General features: G+C 44.0%; 1 protein-coding gene across 3 annotated transcripts in view; it reads right to left on the reverse strand.

Annotated features, from left to right (window-relative positions):
- Nucleotides 1-22,502, reverse strand: part of plxnb2a.1 (plexin b2a, tandem duplicate 1) — a 41,909-nt gene that overhangs the window by 2,982 nt on the left and 16,425 nt on the right. For all 3 annotated transcript variants that reach the window (XM_086058876.1, XM_086058874.1, XM_086058875.1), the window contains 34 exons: nt 21,215-21,729; nt 20,800-21,126; nt 19,831-19,966; nt 19,611-19,756; nt 19,331-19,510; nt 18,922-19,056; nt 16,786-16,886; nt 16,578-16,704; nt 16,343-16,505; nt 14,925-15,036; nt 14,624-14,735; nt 14,399-14,500; nt 11,329-11,424; nt 10,742-10,829; nt 10,050-10,213; nt 9,826-9,974; nt 9,574-9,706; nt 8,837-8,973; nt 8,565-8,747; nt 8,382-8,493; nt 8,067-8,273; nt 7,609-7,692; nt 7,130-7,225; nt 6,922-7,058; nt 6,734-6,834; nt 5,294-5,529; nt 4,013-4,194; nt 3,873-3,939; nt 2,627-2,773; nt 1,846-1,923; nt 1,690-1,768; nt 1,514-1,614; nt 1,319-1,400; nt 1,081-1,232 (listed from right to left, as the gene is read on the reverse strand). In XM_086058876.1, coding sequence (XP_085915002.1) covers nt 1,081-1,232; nt 1,319-1,400; nt 1,514-1,614; nt 1,690-1,768; nt 1,846-1,923; nt 2,627-2,773; nt 3,873-3,939; nt 4,013-4,194; nt 5,294-5,529; nt 6,734-6,834; nt 6,922-7,058; nt 7,130-7,225; nt 7,609-7,692; nt 8,067-8,273; nt 8,382-8,493; nt 8,565-8,747; nt 8,837-8,973; nt 9,574-9,706; nt 9,826-9,974; nt 10,050-10,213; nt 10,742-10,829; nt 11,329-11,424; nt 14,399-14,500; nt 14,624-14,735; nt 14,925-15,036; nt 16,343-16,505; nt 16,578-16,704; nt 16,786-16,886; nt 18,922-19,056; nt 19,331-19,510; nt 19,611-19,756; nt 19,831-19,966; nt 20,800-21,126; nt 21,215-21,724 — 4,962 coding nt within the window. In that variant the 5' untranslated portion in view covers nt 21,725-21,729. The remainder of the gene's footprint in view (nt 1-1,080; nt 1,233-1,318; nt 1,401-1,513; nt 1,615-1,689; nt 1,769-1,845; nt 1,924-2,626; nt 2,774-3,872; nt 3,940-4,012; nt 4,195-5,293; nt 5,530-6,733; nt 6,835-6,921; nt 7,059-7,129; nt 7,226-7,608; nt 7,693-8,066; nt 8,274-8,381; nt 8,494-8,564; nt 8,748-8,836; nt 8,974-9,573; nt 9,707-9,825; nt 9,975-10,049; nt 10,214-10,741; nt 10,830-11,328; nt 11,425-14,398; nt 14,501-14,623; nt 14,736-14,924; nt 15,037-16,342; nt 16,506-16,577; nt 16,705-16,785; nt 16,887-18,921; nt 19,057-19,330; nt 19,511-19,610; nt 19,757-19,830; nt 19,967-20,799; nt 21,127-21,214; nt 21,730-22,502) is intronic.

Raw genomic sequence — 22,502 nt, forward strand, 5'->3', positions numbered from 1 at the left:
TTGCATTATAGGATAGCATTAAGCTAGCAAAACTTTTTCCCCCCCAAATTTACTTCTTTTTTTTTTTTTTTTATTGAAAAGCACAAATACACAATTTTCTGTTGCTTTTCTATTATCCACAAAAAACAACTTTTTAACGCACAATTGTTGACCACCCCTTACTTTAGCAAGCCTGTATTGGGGGAATTCCAGTCGCAACGCAGCAGACACGTCCAAAATTTAGCAGTGATAAATGTAATAATAATGCATACATTTGTGGAGACTGGGGTCAAGTTGTATTTTACAATTTGACAAATGTGCAGAATTTTACAAGCTACTTAATGTTAACGATTAGATAGCTCTTAATATATAAAGAAAAATGCACTGAGCTGTCACCGTCTTCCAAATGCAATTATGCCATCTAGTGGCAGAAAATGCCCTCAACACAAATCAATATCACACTCCTTTTTACAGCACAGCACAGCACATATTTTTAATTTGAACTCAAGTTTAGGAATTATTTGGAAATTACTGTATCAATGGCTAAAAACATGAAGCCACATTTCTATTTTCCCCACTTTTATGTTAACAAGAGTATATAAACTTAAAACTTGTAAATTTTATTGTACATTTAAAACAGATATAAAATTTGCAATTAATCGTGAGTTAACTACTTTGGTCATGCGATTAATTACGACTACAAATTTTAATCGCCTGACACCCCTTGTTTTAAGTTAAGGATAATTTAGAATTAGCATAAAACTGCTAAATGAGTTGGCTTAATTAGATGTTGGCAAATATCAGCAAGTTAATTTTTAATCAACACGCCTGAAAGATTTTATTGGAGAGCAGAGTCTTCTTTGGAATATCATTTAATCAATTTTCATGCCTTTTTTTTTTCTACAGTCAGAATGAAAGTGGTTCTAAGAGAGAACCTTGAGGGACACCGTGAGATAGTCAACAATGGTGTCTCAACTTCAAATATATAAAATTTGCGGCATCAGTACTTGGTATCGATACTGGTATCGGTCTTAAAAAAAAAGTAGTATCGCACATCCGTATTTATCGTATTTAAATGTTGACGATTTTGGGGATGTCTACCTTGACGGAGAGCAGGCGAGTTAAGTAAATCTCGGTGATGGCTTTGGTCATGGACTTGTCCTTCATGCTGCCTCGCTTGGATTTCACCTCGTCCAGCTCGTCGGTGGCTCGTACCAGGTGGAACGTGTTGTCGTCCTCCAGCAGGACGTTCCCTGATGCCGTCGTCACATGATCATCCGCAACAATCCAGACTTACGTACGCGTGCGTGCGTGCGCGCGCGCGCATGTGTGTACTTACGCTCTTCGTAGCTGTCCGGGTGCTGGTGGAAGGACTGAGTGTGCAAAACTTTGGACAGAACCAGCGTGGCGTTGTCCCGAACCTGCGGGACCACAACGTGATGTCATCACGACGGTCGCATTTTTTTTGTTTTGTTACGACATCGCCTCTCGGGAGTCACATGATTGTTGATGACATCATCACTCCTCTTCTTACATTGTAGTGAGCCAAAGTGTTGAGTCTCTTCCAGCGTCCTTCCTTCTGGGAGGTCAGGTCAAGGTCGGACAGAATCTGACCCGTGGAGCCGGGACGCCACTCTGGATCCATCGTAAACATCAATCAATAATCAAAAACATTGATCAGCAATCATCAATGAGCGCGTGTGTTGTTACCAAGCGCCACGCTTTCCACTTTTGGTCTCTGCGAGTACGGAAGATTCCTGTACACTTGATCGATGATCTTCTCCTTCACCTGTGCAGCAGAAGAAACAAAATCAATTACATGTAAAAAAAAAGTAGTAGTATAAAAATATTAGCTATAATTGTCACCTGAGAAATGGTGTCACAGTTGAGCACCTTCACAGGCGTCACATCTGGGCCTTCCCCGTGCACCAACACTTGCAGGGTCTAAAATGATGATTATTTATTTATTTTACTATTTTTAATTTTCAAAAGAACATGAATAACAAAGAGAACATATAACCATAAAAGAAACGATTGTGAAGGTGAGACTGGATGGGAACCCTGGTGGAGTAAAAGAATTAAAAAAAAACCCTAATTTTATTAGCGGCACGGTGGCTGACTGGTTAGCACGTCCGCCTCCCAGTGCAAAGGTTGTGAGATCAAGTCCGGGCTTCGGCCTTCCTGGGTGGAGTTTGCATGTTCTCCCCGTGCTTGCGTGGGTTTTCTCCGGGTACTCCGGTTTCCTCCCGCATTCCAAAAACATGCATGGCAGGTGAATTGGACACTCCAAATTGTCCATAGGTGTGATTGTGAGTATGGTTGTTCGTCTCTGTGTGCCCTGCGATTGGCTGGCAACCAGTTCAGGGTGTACCCCGCCTACTGCCCGAAGCCAGCTGGGATAGGCTCCAGCAGCCCCTGCGACCCTTGTGAGGACAAGCGGTACAGAAAATGGATGGATGGATGGATGGATAATTCCATTAGCCCGCCTATGGGGTTTCACATTATATGTTAGCATTAAGCTAGCAGACTTTCCTTACTGTATCATTTGATATAACACTGAAGTGTTTAAATAGAAAATGTTAAATTGTCTGTTTTCTGTTTGAACTGGGAGTGACAAATGAGCGCGTGCGTGTTTTTGCAAACTGACCAGCACGGAATACTCCACGTCGTCTCCCAGCAGCCCCGTGTCGTTGAGTGTGTACTTGGCCTTCTTCGCCTTGGCGTCCACGGGTCCTTTCTCCACCTGATGCTTCAGCGCCTTGAACAGCTTGTACAGCGGCTCGCCGGCACTGTCCTGCGACGCAGACGGCGGACGTGAAAATGTCAAAAAGCATGCCCAGCGTTGTCAATATTATTTTCCCCCTATTGGGTGTTCGCAGCGCAAAATTTTTAGAGATGCCCAATTGGGTTTAAGTCTGGGGATATGCTTGGTTAGTCTGTCACTAGAAAGTCAAATGATGGTATATTGATAGGACATCACTACAATCATATGACATCATTAATCCCACCTTTTACATTGATTTTAATACCTGTATTAAAAAAAAAAGACCCCAGCCATGTTGAATATTTTTCATATCTGTAATATCGTTTCGCTACTATAGCAACTCTATTTGCAACTAGACTAAGTGCAATTTCTGCAGAAATGGCGTGGGAATGCTGAAAGCCGAATGCTAAGCTGAATGCTTATGAAGTGAATCGAAAGATAAATTGTATGAAAATGACAAAGTATTAATTGTAGTTGAAAGATAAATGAATAAAAAGAACACTTGAACCCGGGAGGCGTGAATTTTTGAAGGAAATTGAAATTTATATGGAAACGTTCCGTTCCGTCTTCAATTCCGCTTATCCGGGGTCGGGTCGCGGGGGCAGCAGCTTTAGCAGGGAAGCCCAGACTTCCCTCTCCCCAGCCACTTCAGCCAGCTCCTCCGATGGGATCCCAAGGCGTTCCCAGGCCAGCCGTGAGACGTAGTCTCTCCAGCGTGTCCTGGGTCGTCCCCGGGGCCTCCTGCCGGTAGGACATGCTCGGAACACCTCCCCGGGGAGGCGCCCAGGAGGCATCCGAACCAGATGCCCCAGCCACCTCAACTGGTTCCTCTCAACGTGGAGGAGTAGCGGTAAAAAAGTATATGGAAACGTGTTATCTGAAATTACCCTCCATTCATTTAGACTGAAAAGTGGAACTCATGAAATCCAATGGAAAAATGCAACAACAAAAATATATCACTCACTAGCGCCACCTAGGCATGCAGAATTCCAGCATTCCCACAACTATTTTGTAGTTTTTTCATGCAAATTTCCTCAAATGTGAGGGGTGTGCTCACTTCTGTGAGATAGAGTACATGCTGAAGTTCTAATATAAAGTGTGTGTGTGTGTATATGAGTTCACACTTCACCCTGAGGAACTGGTAGAGGCAGATGGACATCCAGTTACACAGCATCCTCTCCACCACCGTCTCGGACCTGCAACAGCACACATCAACATTTTGTGGTAAAAAAAAAAAGTGACAAGTCAGAAGACACGACGCTGGCTGACCTCCTGAGCATGAGTTTGGGGTTCTTGTTGTGCACGTGCTCGTCTATGAGCTCCAGGAGAAGCGTCCTGGTGATGTCGGTGTAGTAGACCAGCTTGCCGTGCAGCGCCACCGTCAGGAGGGAGGCGAAATCGCCGCGGGCGCGCGCGTTGAAGTCGGGCCGATTCTCTAGCGTGTGGATGAACTACAAAAACAACAAGATTTTATTGGACTGGGAAAACGATCAAAATGGGGCTTATAAAAAAAATAAAATAAAAAGATTTTAAGTTAAGGATTTTAGACAGGATTCTAGTTTAAAATCAGGCTAACAAATAAGGATTAGTTTTCCAAATTTGGTTCTAATTAGGGTTACTTGCAAGCCAAACAAGGGTTAAGTTTTAAAATTAGGGTTTCAAGGCAACGTATGGGTATAAAACCACGGTGAGAATTTAAAATGAGGTTTTCAAGACATGTTTACGGGTTTTTCAGGATTTCAAGTCGAGGTTAACGTCTCACGCTTTAAAACAGGGTTAGGGTTAAAAATGAGGATTTCTATCCCAAGTTAGGGTTTCAAGCCATGGTCAAGGTTAGAAATTGGTGTCTCAAGACAAGTGTAGGGTTTTTCGAAGATAAGGTTGAAGGGGAGGTCAACCCCCCCCACAATTTTTTTTATGCAGCCCCACTAGTCCAAGTACGGTATTCTGGTTACTATTGCGTTAGTGGAATATGAGTTAAGCAGCAAAATCCAGCAGTTTTCATCACTATCAGAAGGCGGCCATTTTGCCACTTGCTGTTGAATGAAAATGACATCACAGTTGCTCAGGTCTCAACAACCAATCACAGCTCAGCATTAGAAAACAACCCACATACAAAAAATATATATATTTAAAAAAAATAATAATAATAAATTTAAAAAAAAGAGCAATGATGATGACATTTCCGAATGAACAATACTGAGCTCTTAAAAAAGAAAAAAGAAAAAAAAATAACAAGAAAAGAAAACAGGTGAACTGTGATTGGTCATTGCCTGAGCCCCGAGCAACTGTGATGTCATCTTCAGTCGACCGCAAATGGTCGCCCCCTAATATGGATTCCACAAATGTAACATTAATCACAATGTCATGTTTAAGGTTGACTTCCCCCTTTAAGGTTTCAAATGAAGGTTTTAAGCGTGTATTATGGTTTGAAGAAGCCTAACCCTAACCTTCTCTTAAACCCCAACATTATCTTAAAACCTCCATGTCAAACCCTGTCCTCGAGTTCAAACTTTGAATGTGTAAAGTGAAGCCGTGCATGTGACTGACGTTGATGAGGAAGGGCTTGCTGTTGAGCAGGTTGGAGAACTGGTTGAGGGCCTGCGCAACGATGGCCCTGCGGGACTCCGGGACGTGGACGCGTCCCGCCAGCACCGAGGCGGCGGCGTTGGCGCCGTCCTTAGATGGCAGGAAGAGGTTGCGGTCCGTGTACGTCTTGTAGTCCAGGAAGGGGATGCGCGACTCGCTCGGCTCGCTCGTGTGGTCCTCCATCTCCATCATCAGGTCTGAACCGGTCGGCCACAGATCAGCGTGACAAAAAACAAAAAATTTCACAGGGAATGTGAAGAATAGCAAATCATTTTAGCCAAGAACAAATGAGGTTGATTTCAAAGGAGTTCTGGACAGGTACACGAGGAAGGAAGGGCGTAAGGAAGAAAAGTCTGAAGAAAAGGGAGGTAGGATGCAAAATAAAGGAAAGAAGGATAGAAGGAAAAAACAAGGTTGAGGTGGAAGCAAGGAAGGAAGAAAAGAAGGAAGAATGTAGGTAAGAAAGAAAGGTAGACGACTTGTTCTAAACCAATGAAGGATGGAAGGATGCATGAATTAAAAACAGGTGTAATGGAAGGAAAGAAAGAGGAAAGGAAGGCAGAAAAGTAGGGTTAAGTCGCGGAAGAAAGGGTGGAAGTGTCTGAAGCAAGGCAGAAAATAAGGAAGAAAGGAAGGCAGAAGAGAAGGAAGGGAGGCAGAAAAGAAGGAAGGAAGAAGAGAAGGAAAGAATTAAGGAAGGCAGAAGAGAAGGAAGGAAGGAAAATGCCAGGTAAAAAACATTTGAGGGGAAAGAAGGAGAGGCAGGAAAGCGGAGAGAAATTAAGAAAGGAAGGAAGGAAGGAATAAAGGCAGAAGAGAAGGAAAGGAAGGAAGGAATTAAGGAAGGCAGAAGAGAAGGAATGAAGGAAGGAAGGAAAGAAGGAAGGAAAAAATGCCAGGTAAAAACATTTGAGGGGAAAGAAGGAGAGGCAGGAAAGCGGAGAGAAAAGAAGAAACAGAGAAAGGAAGGCAGAAGAGAAGGAAAGGAATAAAGGCAGAAGAGAAGGAAGGAAGGAAGGAAGGAAAGAAGGAAGGGAAAAATGCCAGGTAAAAAACATTTGAGGGGAAAGAAGGAGAGGCAGGAAAGCGGAGAGAAATGAAGAAAGGAAGGAAGGAAGGAATGAAGGCAGAAGAGAAGGAAAGGAAGGAAGGAATTAAGGAAGGCAGAAGAGAAGGAATGAAGAAAGGAAGGAAAGAAGGAAGGGAAAAATGCCAGGTAAGGCGAAGAAGGAGAGGCAGGAAAGCGGAGAGAAAAGAAGAAACAGAGAAAGGAAGGAAGGAAAGTTGAAGCAAAGGAAGAAAGGATTCAAAATAAAAAGCTACACTGAGTTAATGCACGAGGGAATGAAGGAAGGAATGAGGAAAAAAGATGTGATGCCAAGTTTGATGTTTGCAGCCGACCCGTGAACTCCTTCTTGCATCGATCCCTCACGCTCTCCTCCAGATTCTCCAGCTGATGCTTGACCTTCTCGTATTCGCGCTCGGCCTGCCGACTCTTCCTTCTGCGGCCACGCGGAAAGAGGACGTGAGCGGCGCGGGGGCGGGGGCGGGGGCGGGGGCGGGGGCGGGGCGGCCTCGGCGGCTCTCACCTGTAGCAGTACACGGACACGGCGATGAAGAGCAGCATGGGCACCACAACGGCGGGGATGATGATGGCCAGAGGGATGTCGTCCTTCCACGCGTAGTACACGGAACCCACCATCCACTCGCCGTGACCGAACTTCACCTGGACCGAGACGCGTCACGCGGTATGTCAAAAAAGGACACGCATACAAGTGTGCTCGAGTGCGCGTCTACCACAAGCTCCAGGGGGTCGTTGGTGGCGTCTCTGCGTTGGCGTTTGGATCGAGTTCGGGGCTGAGACGACGGCGCGTCCAGGATCAACTTGTCGTCCTGAACACAACCACAAGGGGGCATGAAGTCACACTTTTAGCAGAGTTACGCTGTGATTGGTCGATAACGGCTGTTGACCAATCACAGCGTAGAGGACCAATTGCAGCTCTACGCTGTCAGTGGTCAACTGCTGGTCACATGACATATGGACGCCATCTTGTTACCCTGCCGAAACCGAGTTAGCCAAACTATCAATGGCTCTGACTTTTAGAGGCTGTACACAACTTTTATATCATGAGTCACAAGTACAACGCTATATGTCGTTTTTTTTTAAGAGAGCTTTAAAACAAGAGCTAAAGTTTAAAATGAGGGTTCGAAATCAAGCCTCGAGTTTTAATAGGAAATTTGACAGTATGCCGAGGATTGCATTTGAGCTTCCTTACCTGAAGAATGCTGACGTTGCAGGAAGCGTCCCCGACGAACGCCTGCGCCTCCACGGCCGTCATGGCCTTGGCGAAGCCTTGACCCTGCCACGGGAAATGACGGCGAGTTAATTTTCGTTCATACGCGAGGCAAATCCACAATTCATTCAACGACATTCATAACAAGCGAAATAGAGGCCGAGTATCGGCATGTTTTGCAGACCGACAACTCTACTGCATCCAAATCCAAAGCGAGTGATGAGGGCCCGACTGGGGAAGGGGGCCGAGGCGGCGGCGGCGGCGGCGGCGGCGGCAGCGGCGGCGGCGGCGGCGACAGCGGCGGCGGCGACAGCGGCGGCGGCGACAGCGGCGGCGGCGACAGCGGCGGCGGCGACAGCAGCGGCGGCGGCGACAGCGGCGGCGGCGACAGCGGCGGCGGCGGCAGCGGCGGCGGCGGCGGCGACAGCGGCGGCACTCACGTTGACGATGATGACGCTGGTCTCGGTGATGACAATCTTGGAGAGCTCTTTAAAGGTGGGGTCCGGGTGGTACGTGAAGGCCTTGAGCTCGTCCTTGGCGTTGTCCAGCAGCAGGACGGTGCGCAGCGAGCGGCTGTCGCTCCAGATCACCGCCGGCGACAGGAACTCCACAACGGTGTCGTTCTTGCTCAGCGACTCCTGCACAAACTGGAAACAAACGGCAGGAGCTCGTGTTACACCGTGGGGGACGGACGGACGGACGGACGGACGGGCGGGCGGACGGACGGACGGACGGACGGACGGACGGACGGCTACCTCGACAGTGGCGTTGTTAGGCGAGAAGTCGTCAGCGGTGGGCAGCACCTTTAGACTTGCCCTCTGGATCAAATCGAAGCCGCTCCCCGTCACGACGATCCGTCGCCCGCCACTGAAGAAACGCGGTAAAAGTTTTTGTTGTGTTTTCGGTGGCAAAAGCTCAAAGGCGTCCATCGCACTCACCACACGAAGCTGGACTTGGGGAAGTAGTCGGTGATCTTGGGGTTGTCGGCGTACTGGAAGGCCGCTGACACCTCCTTGCTGGTGTTCTTCCCGTAGTTCACCTTCACCGCCAGCAGGTCCGACGGAACCTTGGGTCCGGGATACTTTCCCGTCTTACAGGTGATGAGCTGGCCGAAGGAAAGGCTGAACAAAAACAAAGTGTTTAAAAAAAAAAAAAAAAAAGTTATTTAGGTACGATTTTTGGATTCTACTTTACGCAACGGGGGGCTCACACTTGACACGAAACTCCGCCCACCGAGACGGTGACATCATCTTTGGTGGCCGTGTCCAGGTCTTGACCGCTTATAGTGATGACGGTCCCGCCGGCTGCCGGCCCTTTGCCAGGATGCACCGCTTTCGGTTTGGGGTCCTGTGGGTCCAAAATTGACAAACATTGACACTGACGTTGTTCAACTGTTCATTCCACAAATATTATTTTTATTTGAAATTAGGTAAACTTTTTTTTTTATCAATATTTTTTTTTCTCATTCAGTAAATCAGATTTGTTACTAACTTTATTGCAATTAAAGGCCCCAACAAATAGAATGATTAATTTGACTTTTTTTATTTACAATATATATATATACACCAAAAAGTAATTTTTTTTTGGATATCATTTTTTATTTGATTATTTTCAATACGTGTACAGTACACACAACAACACCAACACATTTGAGTTCAACAATTCCAAGCAAAAGGTTCAAAAGACTCTTCTCTTTTGAGCATATAATTGAAAATGTTGGAATATTGGGCAGGTGCTTCATTTATAATAGGCCCCGCCCCATCCAAATAATAAGCCGGCAAATTATGGTAATTGGATTTTTTTTTGTGCCAAAAATTGGTATCGGCCTAAGAAAAATCATATGGGTCGGGCCCTAATTTACAATGTTGTGCTTTTGGCCTCTCGCTGACATCGATTTTGAATGCATTTTACAACAACATGACGGCTTCCTTGCGTCCTTCCACTTACCCGGTAGGTGAAGACCACCCGAGACCTCCCCGTGCGCCCTCCGTCCACTACCACCTCCACCACGCCGCTGTTGCTGTCCACCGGGAGGTCCGACGGCGGCGTCCGCTTGGCCGGCCCGATCTCGCACACCACGCTGACGAAAAAAAAACAAAAACAATAGATGGATCTCAAAGTGTCTACGTGAGCTCCCTCTTGTGGTCTGTTAAAGAACGACAGAATTCAACATTCCCAACTGCGCAGGACGTGCGGTACCTTGTGGAGACGGAGTACTTGTCTTGCAGATGTTGACACTCGACGCCGGCCACGCTGATCCGCTTGATGTCGTCCTTGCTGATGCCCATGTTGGACCCTTTGATGGTCACCGCGATGCGGCCGTTCAGCGGCCCGAAGCGGGGAACGATCTGAAACGCGACATCGCAACAAACGTCTGCCATCCAACTCAAACTGCAAAAAGTCAAAGCAAGGATGCGTCTTACGTCCGTAATTTGGGGCGCGGGGCACAAGGCGGGCGGCGGCGCCGGGCACAGCTGTCGGTAGACGCACGCCTGCGAGGCTTGGCACCACACACACTCGTACTTGCCGTCGGCGTGTTTGCACAGGCTGCAGTCGTCTCGGGACACCGAGCAGTTGTACAGAACCACTGAGAAAACAACACGTTAGGATTACTACCCATAGGATTGCATTTGATTATTATTATTTCATTGGATTATTTGTTTTAATTAACTCATTTGCTCCCAAAGACGTATTTATACGTTTTTTTAATGCTAGAGCATACAGAAGGCTTTGACGCAGCCTCTGAACCGAAGAGAATGCTTGAAGCAATGGCCGGCAGGTGGCAGCAGAGTATAAGAGATCAACCAGGGCCATGTTGAGAAAAAGCTCTTTATCTCCCGTTTTAAACAGATTTGTGAATAATGATGAAACTTAGCTATATTCTAACGCTAATTGCTGCAAAACGGAAACAGCTATAACTATACTTTTTTTTTCCTGATGAAAGAAGAGACTCTAATCTTTCGTTTGGTAGCTTCCATGTTTTTATAGCAACAGAACACAATATTCTGTGGGCCTTTGCGAAATCATTCAAAATTAATTAAAACAACCGGGAGCGAAGGGAGCTGCTTCAGTGAAAATGGCTGGGAGTGAATGAGTTAATTAACCCTGCACGTACCCGTGAGTGTGCTGTCAATCTTGCGCTCGGTATCCCGTTCGATGACGTGGAACGAAACGTTCACCTCCTGCTGCTTGCCGTAAGAAAACTGCGCACGTACGCACAAAAAAGCAGTAATATAATAAATACGTCGCTGAGATTTGCGGACGGACGCTTAAAGGACTCAGCATTTTCCTCACAAAGGTCGGCACATCCATCTCGCGCGCACGCGCACGTGCACGTCGACGCGCGCACAGATTCAGGATGGAATAACAGTAGACATAAAAACATCTTGCGCGGACAAATATACGACATAACTGAGAAGTCAAATGGCCTGACCTCAGTTAGCAGTAAAGAAAGAACGCGAAATAGCTTGTGGGCACTCCGGCCCACAGGGGGCGCTGTCTGCACACGACGAGTGATGTTTCAAGTGAAAAACAAACATGTTAATAAATCTTATCATTGTGTGTAGCAGGTGTAAAATTTTGGAATATGAATGTCAACAGAGTGATGACGATTTGGGAGGAAGATTGCTGCTGAAGTTCAAATAAAAGTTTTGGAGCGATTCCAAGAAGGAGGTGGAGAAAAATGGGGAAAGAGGGCGTTACCTCGTATCCTCGGAATTTGAAGTCGGAGCCGTGCTCCTGCGTCATCTCCTCCTCGGTTTGCTTCATCAGCTCCGTGCCCATCACGAACCTGCGGCCCTGAGCAGCAACAACCAACACGTTGATGCCTTGAGATACAAGCAATATTTCGACACGTTCAACGTGTCGACACAAACGCCCACGGGCATATATTCTTTATCCTTTGCAAAGATCGGTTCATATTACTGCAGCTAACTGAGAAACGACGAACATTCTCCCGTAGACGTACATCGCGTGTGTTTATATTCATACACAACTGAAAGAGCACAACAAGGTGCATTGAATGGAAGCAAAATTTTTACATTTTTTGACATTCTATTTAATTGTGCTATTACTGTATGTTTTTATAAAGTGCAATATTACAAAGCGCTACAATAGATTAATGGCATTGGACATGTCATGAAATGTCAGTAATTGATAAATGATGTCATCAAGTGTTGTGAAAACCCGTTTCACCCAAATTAGAAGAGACAATCCAGTGAACAAGATTTTTTTTTCATAGATGTCACTGATGCGAGATTGACAAAAATGGCCAGCAGCTGAGACCAATCTTGCATTAACGCCCCCCCCCCGCCCAACCCCCCCCCCCCCCCAAAAAAAACTGATGCAAGATTGACAAACATTTTTGTCAATTTTGCATCAGTTGTTTTTTTGGGGGACAAAAATTGCTAGCATCTGAGACCAACCTTGCACCCCCCCCCCCAAAAAAAAACTGATGCGAGAGAAACAAGAATGGCCAAAAGCTGAGACCAATCTTGCATTCCCGCCCAAAAAAACTGAACAAAACTGATGCGAGAGAGACAAAAATGGCCAAAAGCTGAGACCAATCTTGCATCCCCCCCCCCCCCAAAAAAAAACTGATGCGAGAGAAACAAGAATGGCCAAAAGCTGAGACCAATCTTGCATTCCCGCCTAAAAAACTGAACAAAACTGATGCGAGAGAGACAAAAATGGCCAAAAGCTGAGACCAATCTTGCATTAACGCCCCCCCCCCCCCCCAAAAAAAACAACTGATGCAAGATTGACAAACATTTTTGTCAATTTTGCATCAGTTGTTTTTTTGGGGGACAAAAATTGCTAGCATCTGAGACCAACCTTGCACCCCCCCCCCAAAAAAAAACTGATGCGAGAGAAACAAGAATGGCCAAAAGCTGAGACCAATCTTGCATTCCCGCCCAAAAAAACTGAACAAAACTGATGCGAGAGAGACAAAAATGGCCAAAAGCTGAGACCAATCTTGCATCCCCCCCCCCCCCAAAAAAAAACTGATGCGAGAGAAACAAGAATGGCCAAAAGCTGAGACCAATCTTGCATTCCCGCCTAAAAAACTGAACAAAACTGATGCGAGAGAGACAAAAATGGCCAAAAGCTGAGACCAATCTTGCATTAACGCCCCCCCCCCCCCAAAAAAAAAACAACTGATGCAAGATTGACAAACATTTTTGTCAATCTTGCATCAGTTGTTTTTTTGGGGGACAAAAATTGCTAGCATCTGAGACCAACCTTGCACCCCCCCCCCAAAAAAAAACTGATGCGAGAGAAACAAGAATGGCCAAAAGCTGAGACCAATCTTGCATTCCCGCCCAAAAAAACTGAACAAAACTGATGCGAGAGAGACAAAAATGGCCAAAAGCTGAGACCAATCTTGCATCCCCCCCCCCCCCAAAAAAAACTGATGCGAGAGAAACAAGAATGGCCAAAAGCTGAGACCAATCTTGCATTCCCGCCTAAAAAACTGAACAAAACTGATGCGAGAGAGACAAAAATGGCCAAAAGCTGAGACCAATCTTGCATTAACGCCCCCCCCCCCCCCCAAAAAAAACAACTGATGCAAGATTGACAAACATTTTTGTCAATCTTGCATCAGTTGTTTTTTTGGGGGACAAAAATTGCTAGCATCTGAGACCAACCTTGCACCCCCCCCCCCAAAAAAAAACTGATGCGAGAGAAACAAGAATGGCCAAAAGCTGAGACCAATCTTGCATTCCCGCCCAAAAAAACTGAACAAAACTGATGCGAGAGAGACAAAAATGGCCAAAAGCTGAGACCAATCTTGCATCCCCCCCCCCAAAAAAAACTGATGCGAGAGAAACAAGAATGGCCAAAAGCTGAGACCAATCTTGCATTCCCGCCTAAAAAACTGAACAAAACTGATGCGAGAGAGACAAAAATGGCCAAAAGCTGAGACCAATCTTGCATTAACGCCCCCCCCCCCCCCAAAAAAAAACAACTGATGCAAGATTGACAAACATTTTTGTCAATCTTGCATCAGTTGTTTTTTTGGGGGACAAAAATTGCTAGCATCTGAGACCAACCTTGCACCCCCCCCCCCAAAAAAAAACTGATGCGAGAGAAACAAGAATGGCCAAAAGCTGAGACCAATCTTGCATTCCCGCCCAAAAAAACTGAACAAAACTGATGCGAGAGAGACAAAAATGGCCAAAAGCTGAGACCAATCTTGCATCCCCCCCCCCCAAAAAAAACTGATGCGAGAGAAACAAGAATGGCCAAAAGCTGAGACCAATCTTGCATTCCCGCCTAAAAAACTGAACAAAACTGATGCGAGAGAGACAAAAATGGCCAAAAGCTGAGACCAATCTTGCATTAACGCCCCCCCCCCCCCCCAAAAAAAACAACTGATGCAAGATTGACAAACATTTTTGTCAATCTTGCATCAGTTGTTTTTTTGGGGGACAAAAATTGCTAGCATCTGAGACCAACCTTGCACCCCCCCCCCAAAAAAAAACTGATGCGAGAGAAACAAGAATGGCCAAAAGCTGAGACAAATCTTGCATTCCCGCCCCAAAAAAACATTTTTGTCAATCTTGCATCAGTTGTTTTTTTGACAAAAATGTCCAGCAGCCGAGACCAATCTTGCATTCCCACCCCAAAAAAAAACCAACTAATGCAAGATTGACAAACATTTTGTCAATCTTGCATCAGTTGTTTTTTGGGGGGACAAAAATTGCTAGCATCCAAGACCGACCTTGCCCCCCCCCCTCCAAAAAACAACTGATGCGAATTGCGTCCTCACCGAGTAGATGTCGAGATTCCTTCCGTGGAAGCTGATGGGAACCTCGAACCCCACGGGGATCAGCAGCGGCTCCGGAGACTCGAACTGAGGACAACGCTCCGGCTTGGAGACGCACAGAGACAACAACTCAGCAACTTCACAAGTTGCCGCCACTTTGTTGCATTACAATATAAACGCTTGCGTGCGACCGGAAAAAGGGTTGAAAAAAAGGAAGCGAGGTCGAACCTGTTGAGGTTTGATGATGTGACTTTTGTCCACCGCGCCGTCCACGTCGCTGCATCGGTGCTCCCGAGCGTTCCACTGGCAGCGCCACTCGCTGGTCACGCACGAAATACACCTGACGCACACGCAGGCCCAACATATGCGGCAGTTTGATCCATGGCTCAACCCACAACGTCCACCTTTCTGTGACTCCGCCAGTCTCGGCCATCAGCGTTAGCAGCGGGTCGCAAAAGAGAGACCGGAAGGGTCACAGAAAGGTGCATGTGCCGATCCTTTTAAGAGTTGTTGTATGTGCGAGTCTTACGGCGTGTTGGGATTCTTCCTGACTGTTGCCGCACAGTTGTAGAAGTGAAATTCTCCCGACGTCACCACAATCCTGTCGTTCACCACAATTTTCACCGGGACCGACACGTAGTCTGGACACATGCGCACACGCTTGAATGTGGTATGAACTGGCTCGTATCCGACATTCATTGTGGAAAGAGCGGCGCCTTGAAACACAATTGTGTCCCTCAAGGTTCCGTCTTAGAACCACTTTCATTCTGACTGGAATGTCATTCAATCAATTTTCATGCCTTTTTTTTTTCAACAAAGAAAAAAATGCTGCTCTCCAATAAAATGTGCTCATTAAAAATGAACTTGCTGAAATTTGCCAACATCCAATTAAGCCAAGTCGTTTAGCAGTTTTACACTGCTTCTAAATTTTCCTTTAATTAACTCATTCACTGCCATTGACGGCTATAGACGTCAAAAATTCATTTGAACTATTTCTATTAGTTTCACTTTTTTCCACTTTTGTTAACAAGAGTATGAAAACCTAGATTTTTTTTCATTGTATTATAACAGATATCAAATTTGTGATTCATCGTGAATGAAGTCATGCGATTAATTACGATTAAAAAATTAAATTTTTAATAATCTTTTCTTCTTCAAAAAAAAAGAAAAGATTATTAAAAATTTAACAAAATTATTATTATTATTTTTTTTTTTTTAAAGAAAAGGTTATTAAAAATTTGGGGCATCTAGCGATTAAAATGTGTAATCGTAATGAATCGCATGACTTCACTAGTTAACTCACAATTAATCACAAATTTTATATCTGTTCTAAATGTACAAAAATAATAATTCTAGGTTTTCATACTCTTCTGTCAATGGCAGTGAATGAGTTCAAACTAGGGGTGTCAGGCGATTATTTTTTAAAATCGTAATTAATCGCATAACTTCAATAATTAATTCAGTATTCATTTTAAATTTCCTATATGTTCTAAATGTACAATAAAATGTACAATAAAATACTTTTTTCCAAGTTTCATACTCTTGTTAACATAAAAGTGGGATATTTTTTAATAGAAATGTGGTTGCATGATACAGTAACGTCATAATAATTCATAAAATTGAGTTAAAATAAAAAATATGAACTGTACTGTAAAAAAACTGATATTGATTTGTGTTGGTCATATTTCTGCCACGAGATGGCATCATTGCATTTGTAAGACGTTGGTGACAGCATTGTTCTTTTCATATTAAGAGCTATCTCATCTTTAACATGAAGTCACTTGTGAAATTCTGCACATTTTTAAAAATACAAATGTATGCATTATTATGACATTTATTTATGACAAATGAGTGCCGTTAAAGGAACTTTAAATGAACGCACTCATTTTGACACCCCTAATTAAAACAAAGACCTCGTTTGTCACGTGCCAGCTGCCGTCTTTTTACCTTGTTGCGTGGGCGTGGCCGGGATCTCGCCAGGGTCCGGCAGGGAGCAGGTGACGACGGCCGGGCTGCCCGACGCTACGGCGCGGCTGGGAGACGCGTCGAAGAGGCAGTGCAGCCGGTCCGATTGCCTGAGCCGGGGCAGCGCGGGAATGCTGATGTCCACCTGGTAGACGCGAAGCCATGAACCCCCGCTTGTGCTTTTTCCGACACCCCTTGGTCAACTCTGAAAATGTACCTGCCGCGTCTTGTGGCAGCTGAGGTTCGGCGGGTCGAAGGCCCGGATCTCCACGCACTGCTGATCCGGCGACCACAGCCACGTGTTCTCCTCCGTCCACCTGCTGCACTCCTGCTTCCTGGTGCACCTGTGACAAGAGTCGAACCCCTCAGGCCTCATTTTCAAGACATTGGAAAAAGTAAAAACGCCAGCTGGCGCGGCGGCTTACCTGCCCTCCAAGACACACCAGCCGCAGTACGGATCCCTGAGGGACATGCAGGACTGGCAGTCAGTCTTCAGGTGGCACGACTGCACCGGAATCTTGGTGATCTGAATTCATTGTATGCATGAAATGAAAAAAATGATTTGAATGTTATGGAGTTGCTACAAATGTTTTTATTTGACTGAATGACTGGTTAATGTTATTACTTTTGTTCATTACAAATATTAAAATCGGTATGTTTTTATTAGAAAAATGTGTTCCCTTGCAAATGGTTAATTATAGTATGCATTCATTTTTATGAATTTGATATAGATTTCTCATTAATGTGTTCATTGACTTAATGTAAAAAAATATATACAAAGAATGCATCCTACATTTCATATTTTTTTATTTACTGGTTTATTAAAATTAAAATTAATTCCAACCAATAAATGAGAATGGGTTATTTCATTAAAATATTATTGTTACATAAATGAGCATTTTGGCTAATGATTTTTTTTAATTAATATAGCTAATTACAGATATTAAAATGAGTATGAATCCTTTTCCCCTGCAAATGGTTAATTATAGAGTATTCATTAATTGTTATGAATATGATATAAAAAAAAATACAATCAATGCATTCACCTCACATTTTAAAAAACAACTGGTTAATGTTATTACTTTTGTTCATTACAAATATTAAAATCGGTATGTTTTTATTAGAAAAATGTGTTCCCTTGCAAATGGTTAATTATAGTATGCATTCATTTTTATGAATTTGATATAGATTTCTCATTAATGTGTTCATTGACTTAATGTAAAAAAATATATACAAAGAATGCATCCTACATTTCATATTTTTTTATTTACTGGTTTATTAAAATTAAAATTTATTCCAACCAATAAGTGAGAATGGGTTGTTTCATTAAAATATTATTGTTACATAAATGAGCATTTTGGCTAATGATTTTTTTTAAATTAATCTAGCTAATTACAGATATTAAAATGAGTATGAATAATTTTCCCCTACAAATGGTTAATTATAAAGTATTCATTAATTGTTATGAATATGATATAAAAAAAAATACAATCAATGCATTCACCTCACATTTTAAAAAACAACTGGTTAATGTTATTACTTTTGTTCATTACAAATATTAAAATCGGTATGTTTTTATTAGAAAAATGTGTTTCCTTGCAAATGGTTAATTATAGTATGCATTCATTTTTATGAATTTGATATAGATTTCTCATTAATGTGTTCATTGACTTAATGTAAAAAAATATATACAAAGAATGCATCCTACATTTCATATTTTTTTATTTACTGGTTTATTAAAATCAAAATGTATTCCAACCAATAAGTGAGAATGGGTTATTTCATTAAAATATTATTGTTACATAAATGAGCATTTTGGCTAATGATTTTTTAAAATTAATCTAGCTAATTACAGATATTAAAAAGAGTATGAATCCTTTTCCCCTACAAATGGTTAATCATAAAGTATTCATTAATTGTTATGAATATGATATAAAAAAAATACAATCAATGCATTCACCTCACATTTTAAAAAACAACTGGTTAATTAAAATTAAAGAAATTGTAATTAATAAATGACATAGAATTATTATTTTTTAATATTATTGTGACATAATTTAGCAGTTTTCCTCTTAGAACTGTCAAAATAAAACATTATTTTCATCACATATTTGTTAAAAAACAATACAAATGTGAAAAATGAATAGTTTTACATCTAACGTTAAAAAAAATCAAATTCACTTAATTATAAATAAATTACACATTACATTTAAAAAAAAAATAACTTTTACTTTTTTTTTTCTTTTTTTTTTTTTATCTACAAACGAGATGGCAAATCTTGCCGTTTCAAAAATTTGAAGTTATTGTGTTCCCTCACTCGTCCTCTGCAAGTGCATTCCAAGCAATTCCCGAGCGAATCAATAACATTAGCTTCAACCTGCGCTAAAGGGCAAATTTGAGCATAACAGACGACAAAGACGAAAAACCGAGAGAAGAAATCAATGAACGCAGTCCGCGAGCTAACGCAGACGAATGTTTGCCGTCGGCTTAACCGATTTTCAGGCCGACGACCAAATCGCATGCGTTGCCGCGCATTGCGAAAGAAAAATAAATGCCGGCACCTTTTTCTCGCTGGTGACGTACAAGTGCTGCAGTTGCGAATCCAGCAGCAGGTCCTTGTTGACTTTATCGCCCGTCACTTCGCCCGACGCTCGGCTGTAAACCTCCGGTTGGGCCGACAGATGCAACTTGAGCACCTAGAAAACAGACAGAATATTTTTTTGCTGTGTTTTTTTCCCCCCCCTCTATAATGAATCCCATGTTATTGTTCAAAAAGTGCCTGATGCAGTTGTTTTGGGCTCGGTCCCTTGCCAGTCAGGCCCCGCCCACAGCATTTTTGGAAACCCCACCCACGACAAATTCATATTTTACGAGGTGGTACACATAAGTTTGAGAACAACTATCAGAAGACGAAATGAGAATTTTTCCCCATGATTTAGTGAAGATGACGGTTGTTAAAGATCGGCGAACCTCTCCGTTGGCGGTGCCCAGGAAGGCCACGGCGTGGCCCATCTCCACCGCCACCGCCACGGCGGTCATGACGTCCATGCGCACCAGGGAGGGCTCGGCCACCAGGGCCACGTTGGCTTTGCTGGCCAGCGGCGACGGCAGGAACTCGGCGCCGCATTTGTACTTCACCACCATGTTGTGCTGAGGTAGGAAAAAGAACAAAAAGCTGACCAGGCGTCAAAAGGGGTTGCAAAAATGAGGGGAATTTTTTCGCACAAAATGTCCCGGAATGAAGGCGGACCTGATTGCTACTGCTGCACAGACCGCCCAACTTGGTGGAGTACGGCGAGTAGACGGCCGGCTTGTCGTCGATGAGGCCGCCGTCGCTGTAGCAGGCGGCGATGATCTTCAGCAGCTTGGTGTTTATGGCGCGCAGAGGGTACATACCTAGCGAACGGGTAGGCAGACGTCACTCCAGTTGACAATTTGACAACGTCGGAACAGGATGAACGAAGACTTACACATGGCCGATGCGGTCGGGTCTTCGTCAGAGGTGAAGGTGACAAAGAGGACCTTGTCGGAAGCCAGGACGGGTCCGTACTCCGTACTGGTCAGATTCTGAGCCAAAACCTCGCCTGGTGTTGTGACGTAGGCAGCCTGCAGGGGGGGGGGGGGGGGGGGGGAAGACGGACAACAGAATATTTCAGAGAAAACCCAAGTCGGTCAACATTCAAAGAAATAAAAACTAGTTAAGCGGAGAAAAAAAGCCATGAAAATGTGATATTGGAGTCAGACGGGAAGTGTCTTTAGGAAAGACCATTGAGGGACAAATTCTTAACTCATTCACTGCCATTGACGACTATAGACGTCAAAAACTAATTTGAACTATTTCTGTTAGTTTACATTTTTTTTTACTTTTGTTAACAAGAGTATGAAAACCTAGAAAAAAAACACTTTGAACAGATAAAATTTGTGATTAATCGTGAGTTAACTAGTGAAGTCATGCGAATAATTACGATTACTAATATTAATTGCCTGATGCCCCTAATTTGTAATAATCTTTTATTTTCTTTTTTTTAATCTTTTTTTTTTAAGAATAAAAGATTATTACAAATTAGGGGCATAAATTAATTTTCTATATGAATCCATATTTTCAGCTTTCGGTATTACACTCGATTATTCAATACAATTACATAATGCATTCCAAAGCCACAATAGTGCAGTGGGGTTAAAGCACATGACTGGCATGTGGAAGATCTGGGTTCAATTTCCGATATTAATTTTTTTGGCCACAGTTGGCATTAGCAATTCTAAATAAAATTTGCTGCATTCAGCAGCTTTAACATCTTTTTTTTTTTTTTTTTTGTGTAACGTCATTTAACATGATTGTTATAATAAAGCATTCCACATGCATTTTAATGTTAGCGTTCAACTTCTCAGCATTCCCACGCAACTTCTCCAGAAACTGCACGTCTCGTTGCCGCCGTTACCTGAACTTTATTAAACTTGTTGTTGGCGCTGCAGTTGAGCTGCAGCTCCGTGTACGAGTAATAGCTCTGGTCGTCCTCACACATCCGCGAGATGAAGGTGAAGTTCTTATTGTCCTGCACGCCGAGCGTGCGTGAGAACAGGAAGTAGACAAAAGTGCCATCCTTGAAGGCGAAGCGAAAGTCGTGCAAATAGTGCAACACGAAGGGGTTGGCCTGCACCGCCGACGCGTCGATGATGTTCTCAAAGGTGTTCCACTCGCCGTAGTCGCGCAGGATTCGGGTGGAGATCATCTTGGTGCTGTCATGGCTGCCGTAGCCTTTAGCGACCTAGCGAGGAGGAGGAGGAGTCAACGCGTACGTATAGAAATGAACTTGATACTTTTCTGGGTGCCGAAAACGGGATTTTCCCCCTCACCAGGAAAACGGTGAAGTTGTCTCTCTCCTTGGTGAAGTAGGACATGACGCCGACCACCGACACGCTTTCCTCCGTGCTCACCACGTACGACTTCTCACCCTTGTTGTCGCTGAAGTAGATCACGTGCTCCACATTGCTGAGGTTCACGAGGGAGCAGATGCCCCTGAAGATGCTGCCGCACACCACCAGCCTGTCCACGGCGGCGTGCACCAGCAGAAGTTTGTTGTGGTTGTGCGTCTCTGCGGCGTCCTCGCAGGTGTCCGTGATGGGCGGGGTGCACTGCCGGTTGTCCCGCCGGGGTCCCGTCTCCACGCGGGCTTCCGGCACCAGGTCGGCCGACAGCTGGTAGAGGGCGTTGACGGCGCCCACGTACAGCCGGCCCGTTCGGGGGTCTTGGACCACGTTGTTGATGAGCGTGTCGGAGGGGAACTCTGGGTTCTTGGTGCAGGAGGCGCAGAGGAATACGGTTGCCGCGGTGACCAGGAAGGGCCCCGCCCAACGGCGCTCCATCGAGGCTGCCGAAAGACAAGCAAGAAGACATTCAGAAAAATTGTGTTCAGGCGTTAAACTTTGCAAGACAAGTTCATTTGAGTTGATCTCAAGTAAATGGGTGAGATTTAGCTTATGCATGAACCTGTGGTGTCCCTCAAGGTTCTTGTTTGGAGCCATTTACATTCTGATTGGAGCATCATTTTCATGCATTATTTCTACAATTTTTTTTTTAGACGTGAGAGAAAGAGAGCGTGTTTGCGAAAAAGGTGACCAATATGAGATGCAGAGTGCGAGAGGTCGAGAAAATGTGCCCAGTAATATTTTGTGGCAAAAGGAAAATTCCAAACAATTCAAGAACGGACTGCCTTGCAGCCTTTTGTGGGTAAAATGTTTTTTTTTTAAGTAGCGGCGTGTCTGGATTTACACATGAATTGAAGCTTTTCAAGAAGTTGTGCCCAATTAATCTTCAACACACTGGGACTAATTAGTCTGAGGGACTTAATCTCTGCGAGCCGAAGACAATTCATTCGACAAAACGCTGCGAGACGCCTGCTGCGCATTTGGAGACACGCGGCGATTAAACGGCACAATCATCACAAACTTCCGATCGTCCTCCAAGCAAAGTTGTTGAAAGACAAAGCAAGCGTTTGTGAAGGATGAAGTGGACAGAGGTGAAGGTCCAAATGACACATGTTTTTATTATTATTATTTTTTTTTTTTTTAATTGTGGCCACTGTACAGATTTCACGTGCACACAAAATATGAATGGGGAAAAAAAAAAGGTGCACTCCATTTG

This window comes from Leptonotus elevatus, chromosome 17 (assembly GCF_054856555.1).
Source record: "Leptonotus elevatus isolate MCC_2025b chromosome 17, RoL_Lele_1.0, whole genome shotgun sequence".
Taxonomy (NCBI): domain Eukaryota; kingdom Metazoa; phylum Chordata; class Actinopteri; order Syngnathiformes; family Syngnathidae; genus Leptonotus; species Leptonotus elevatus.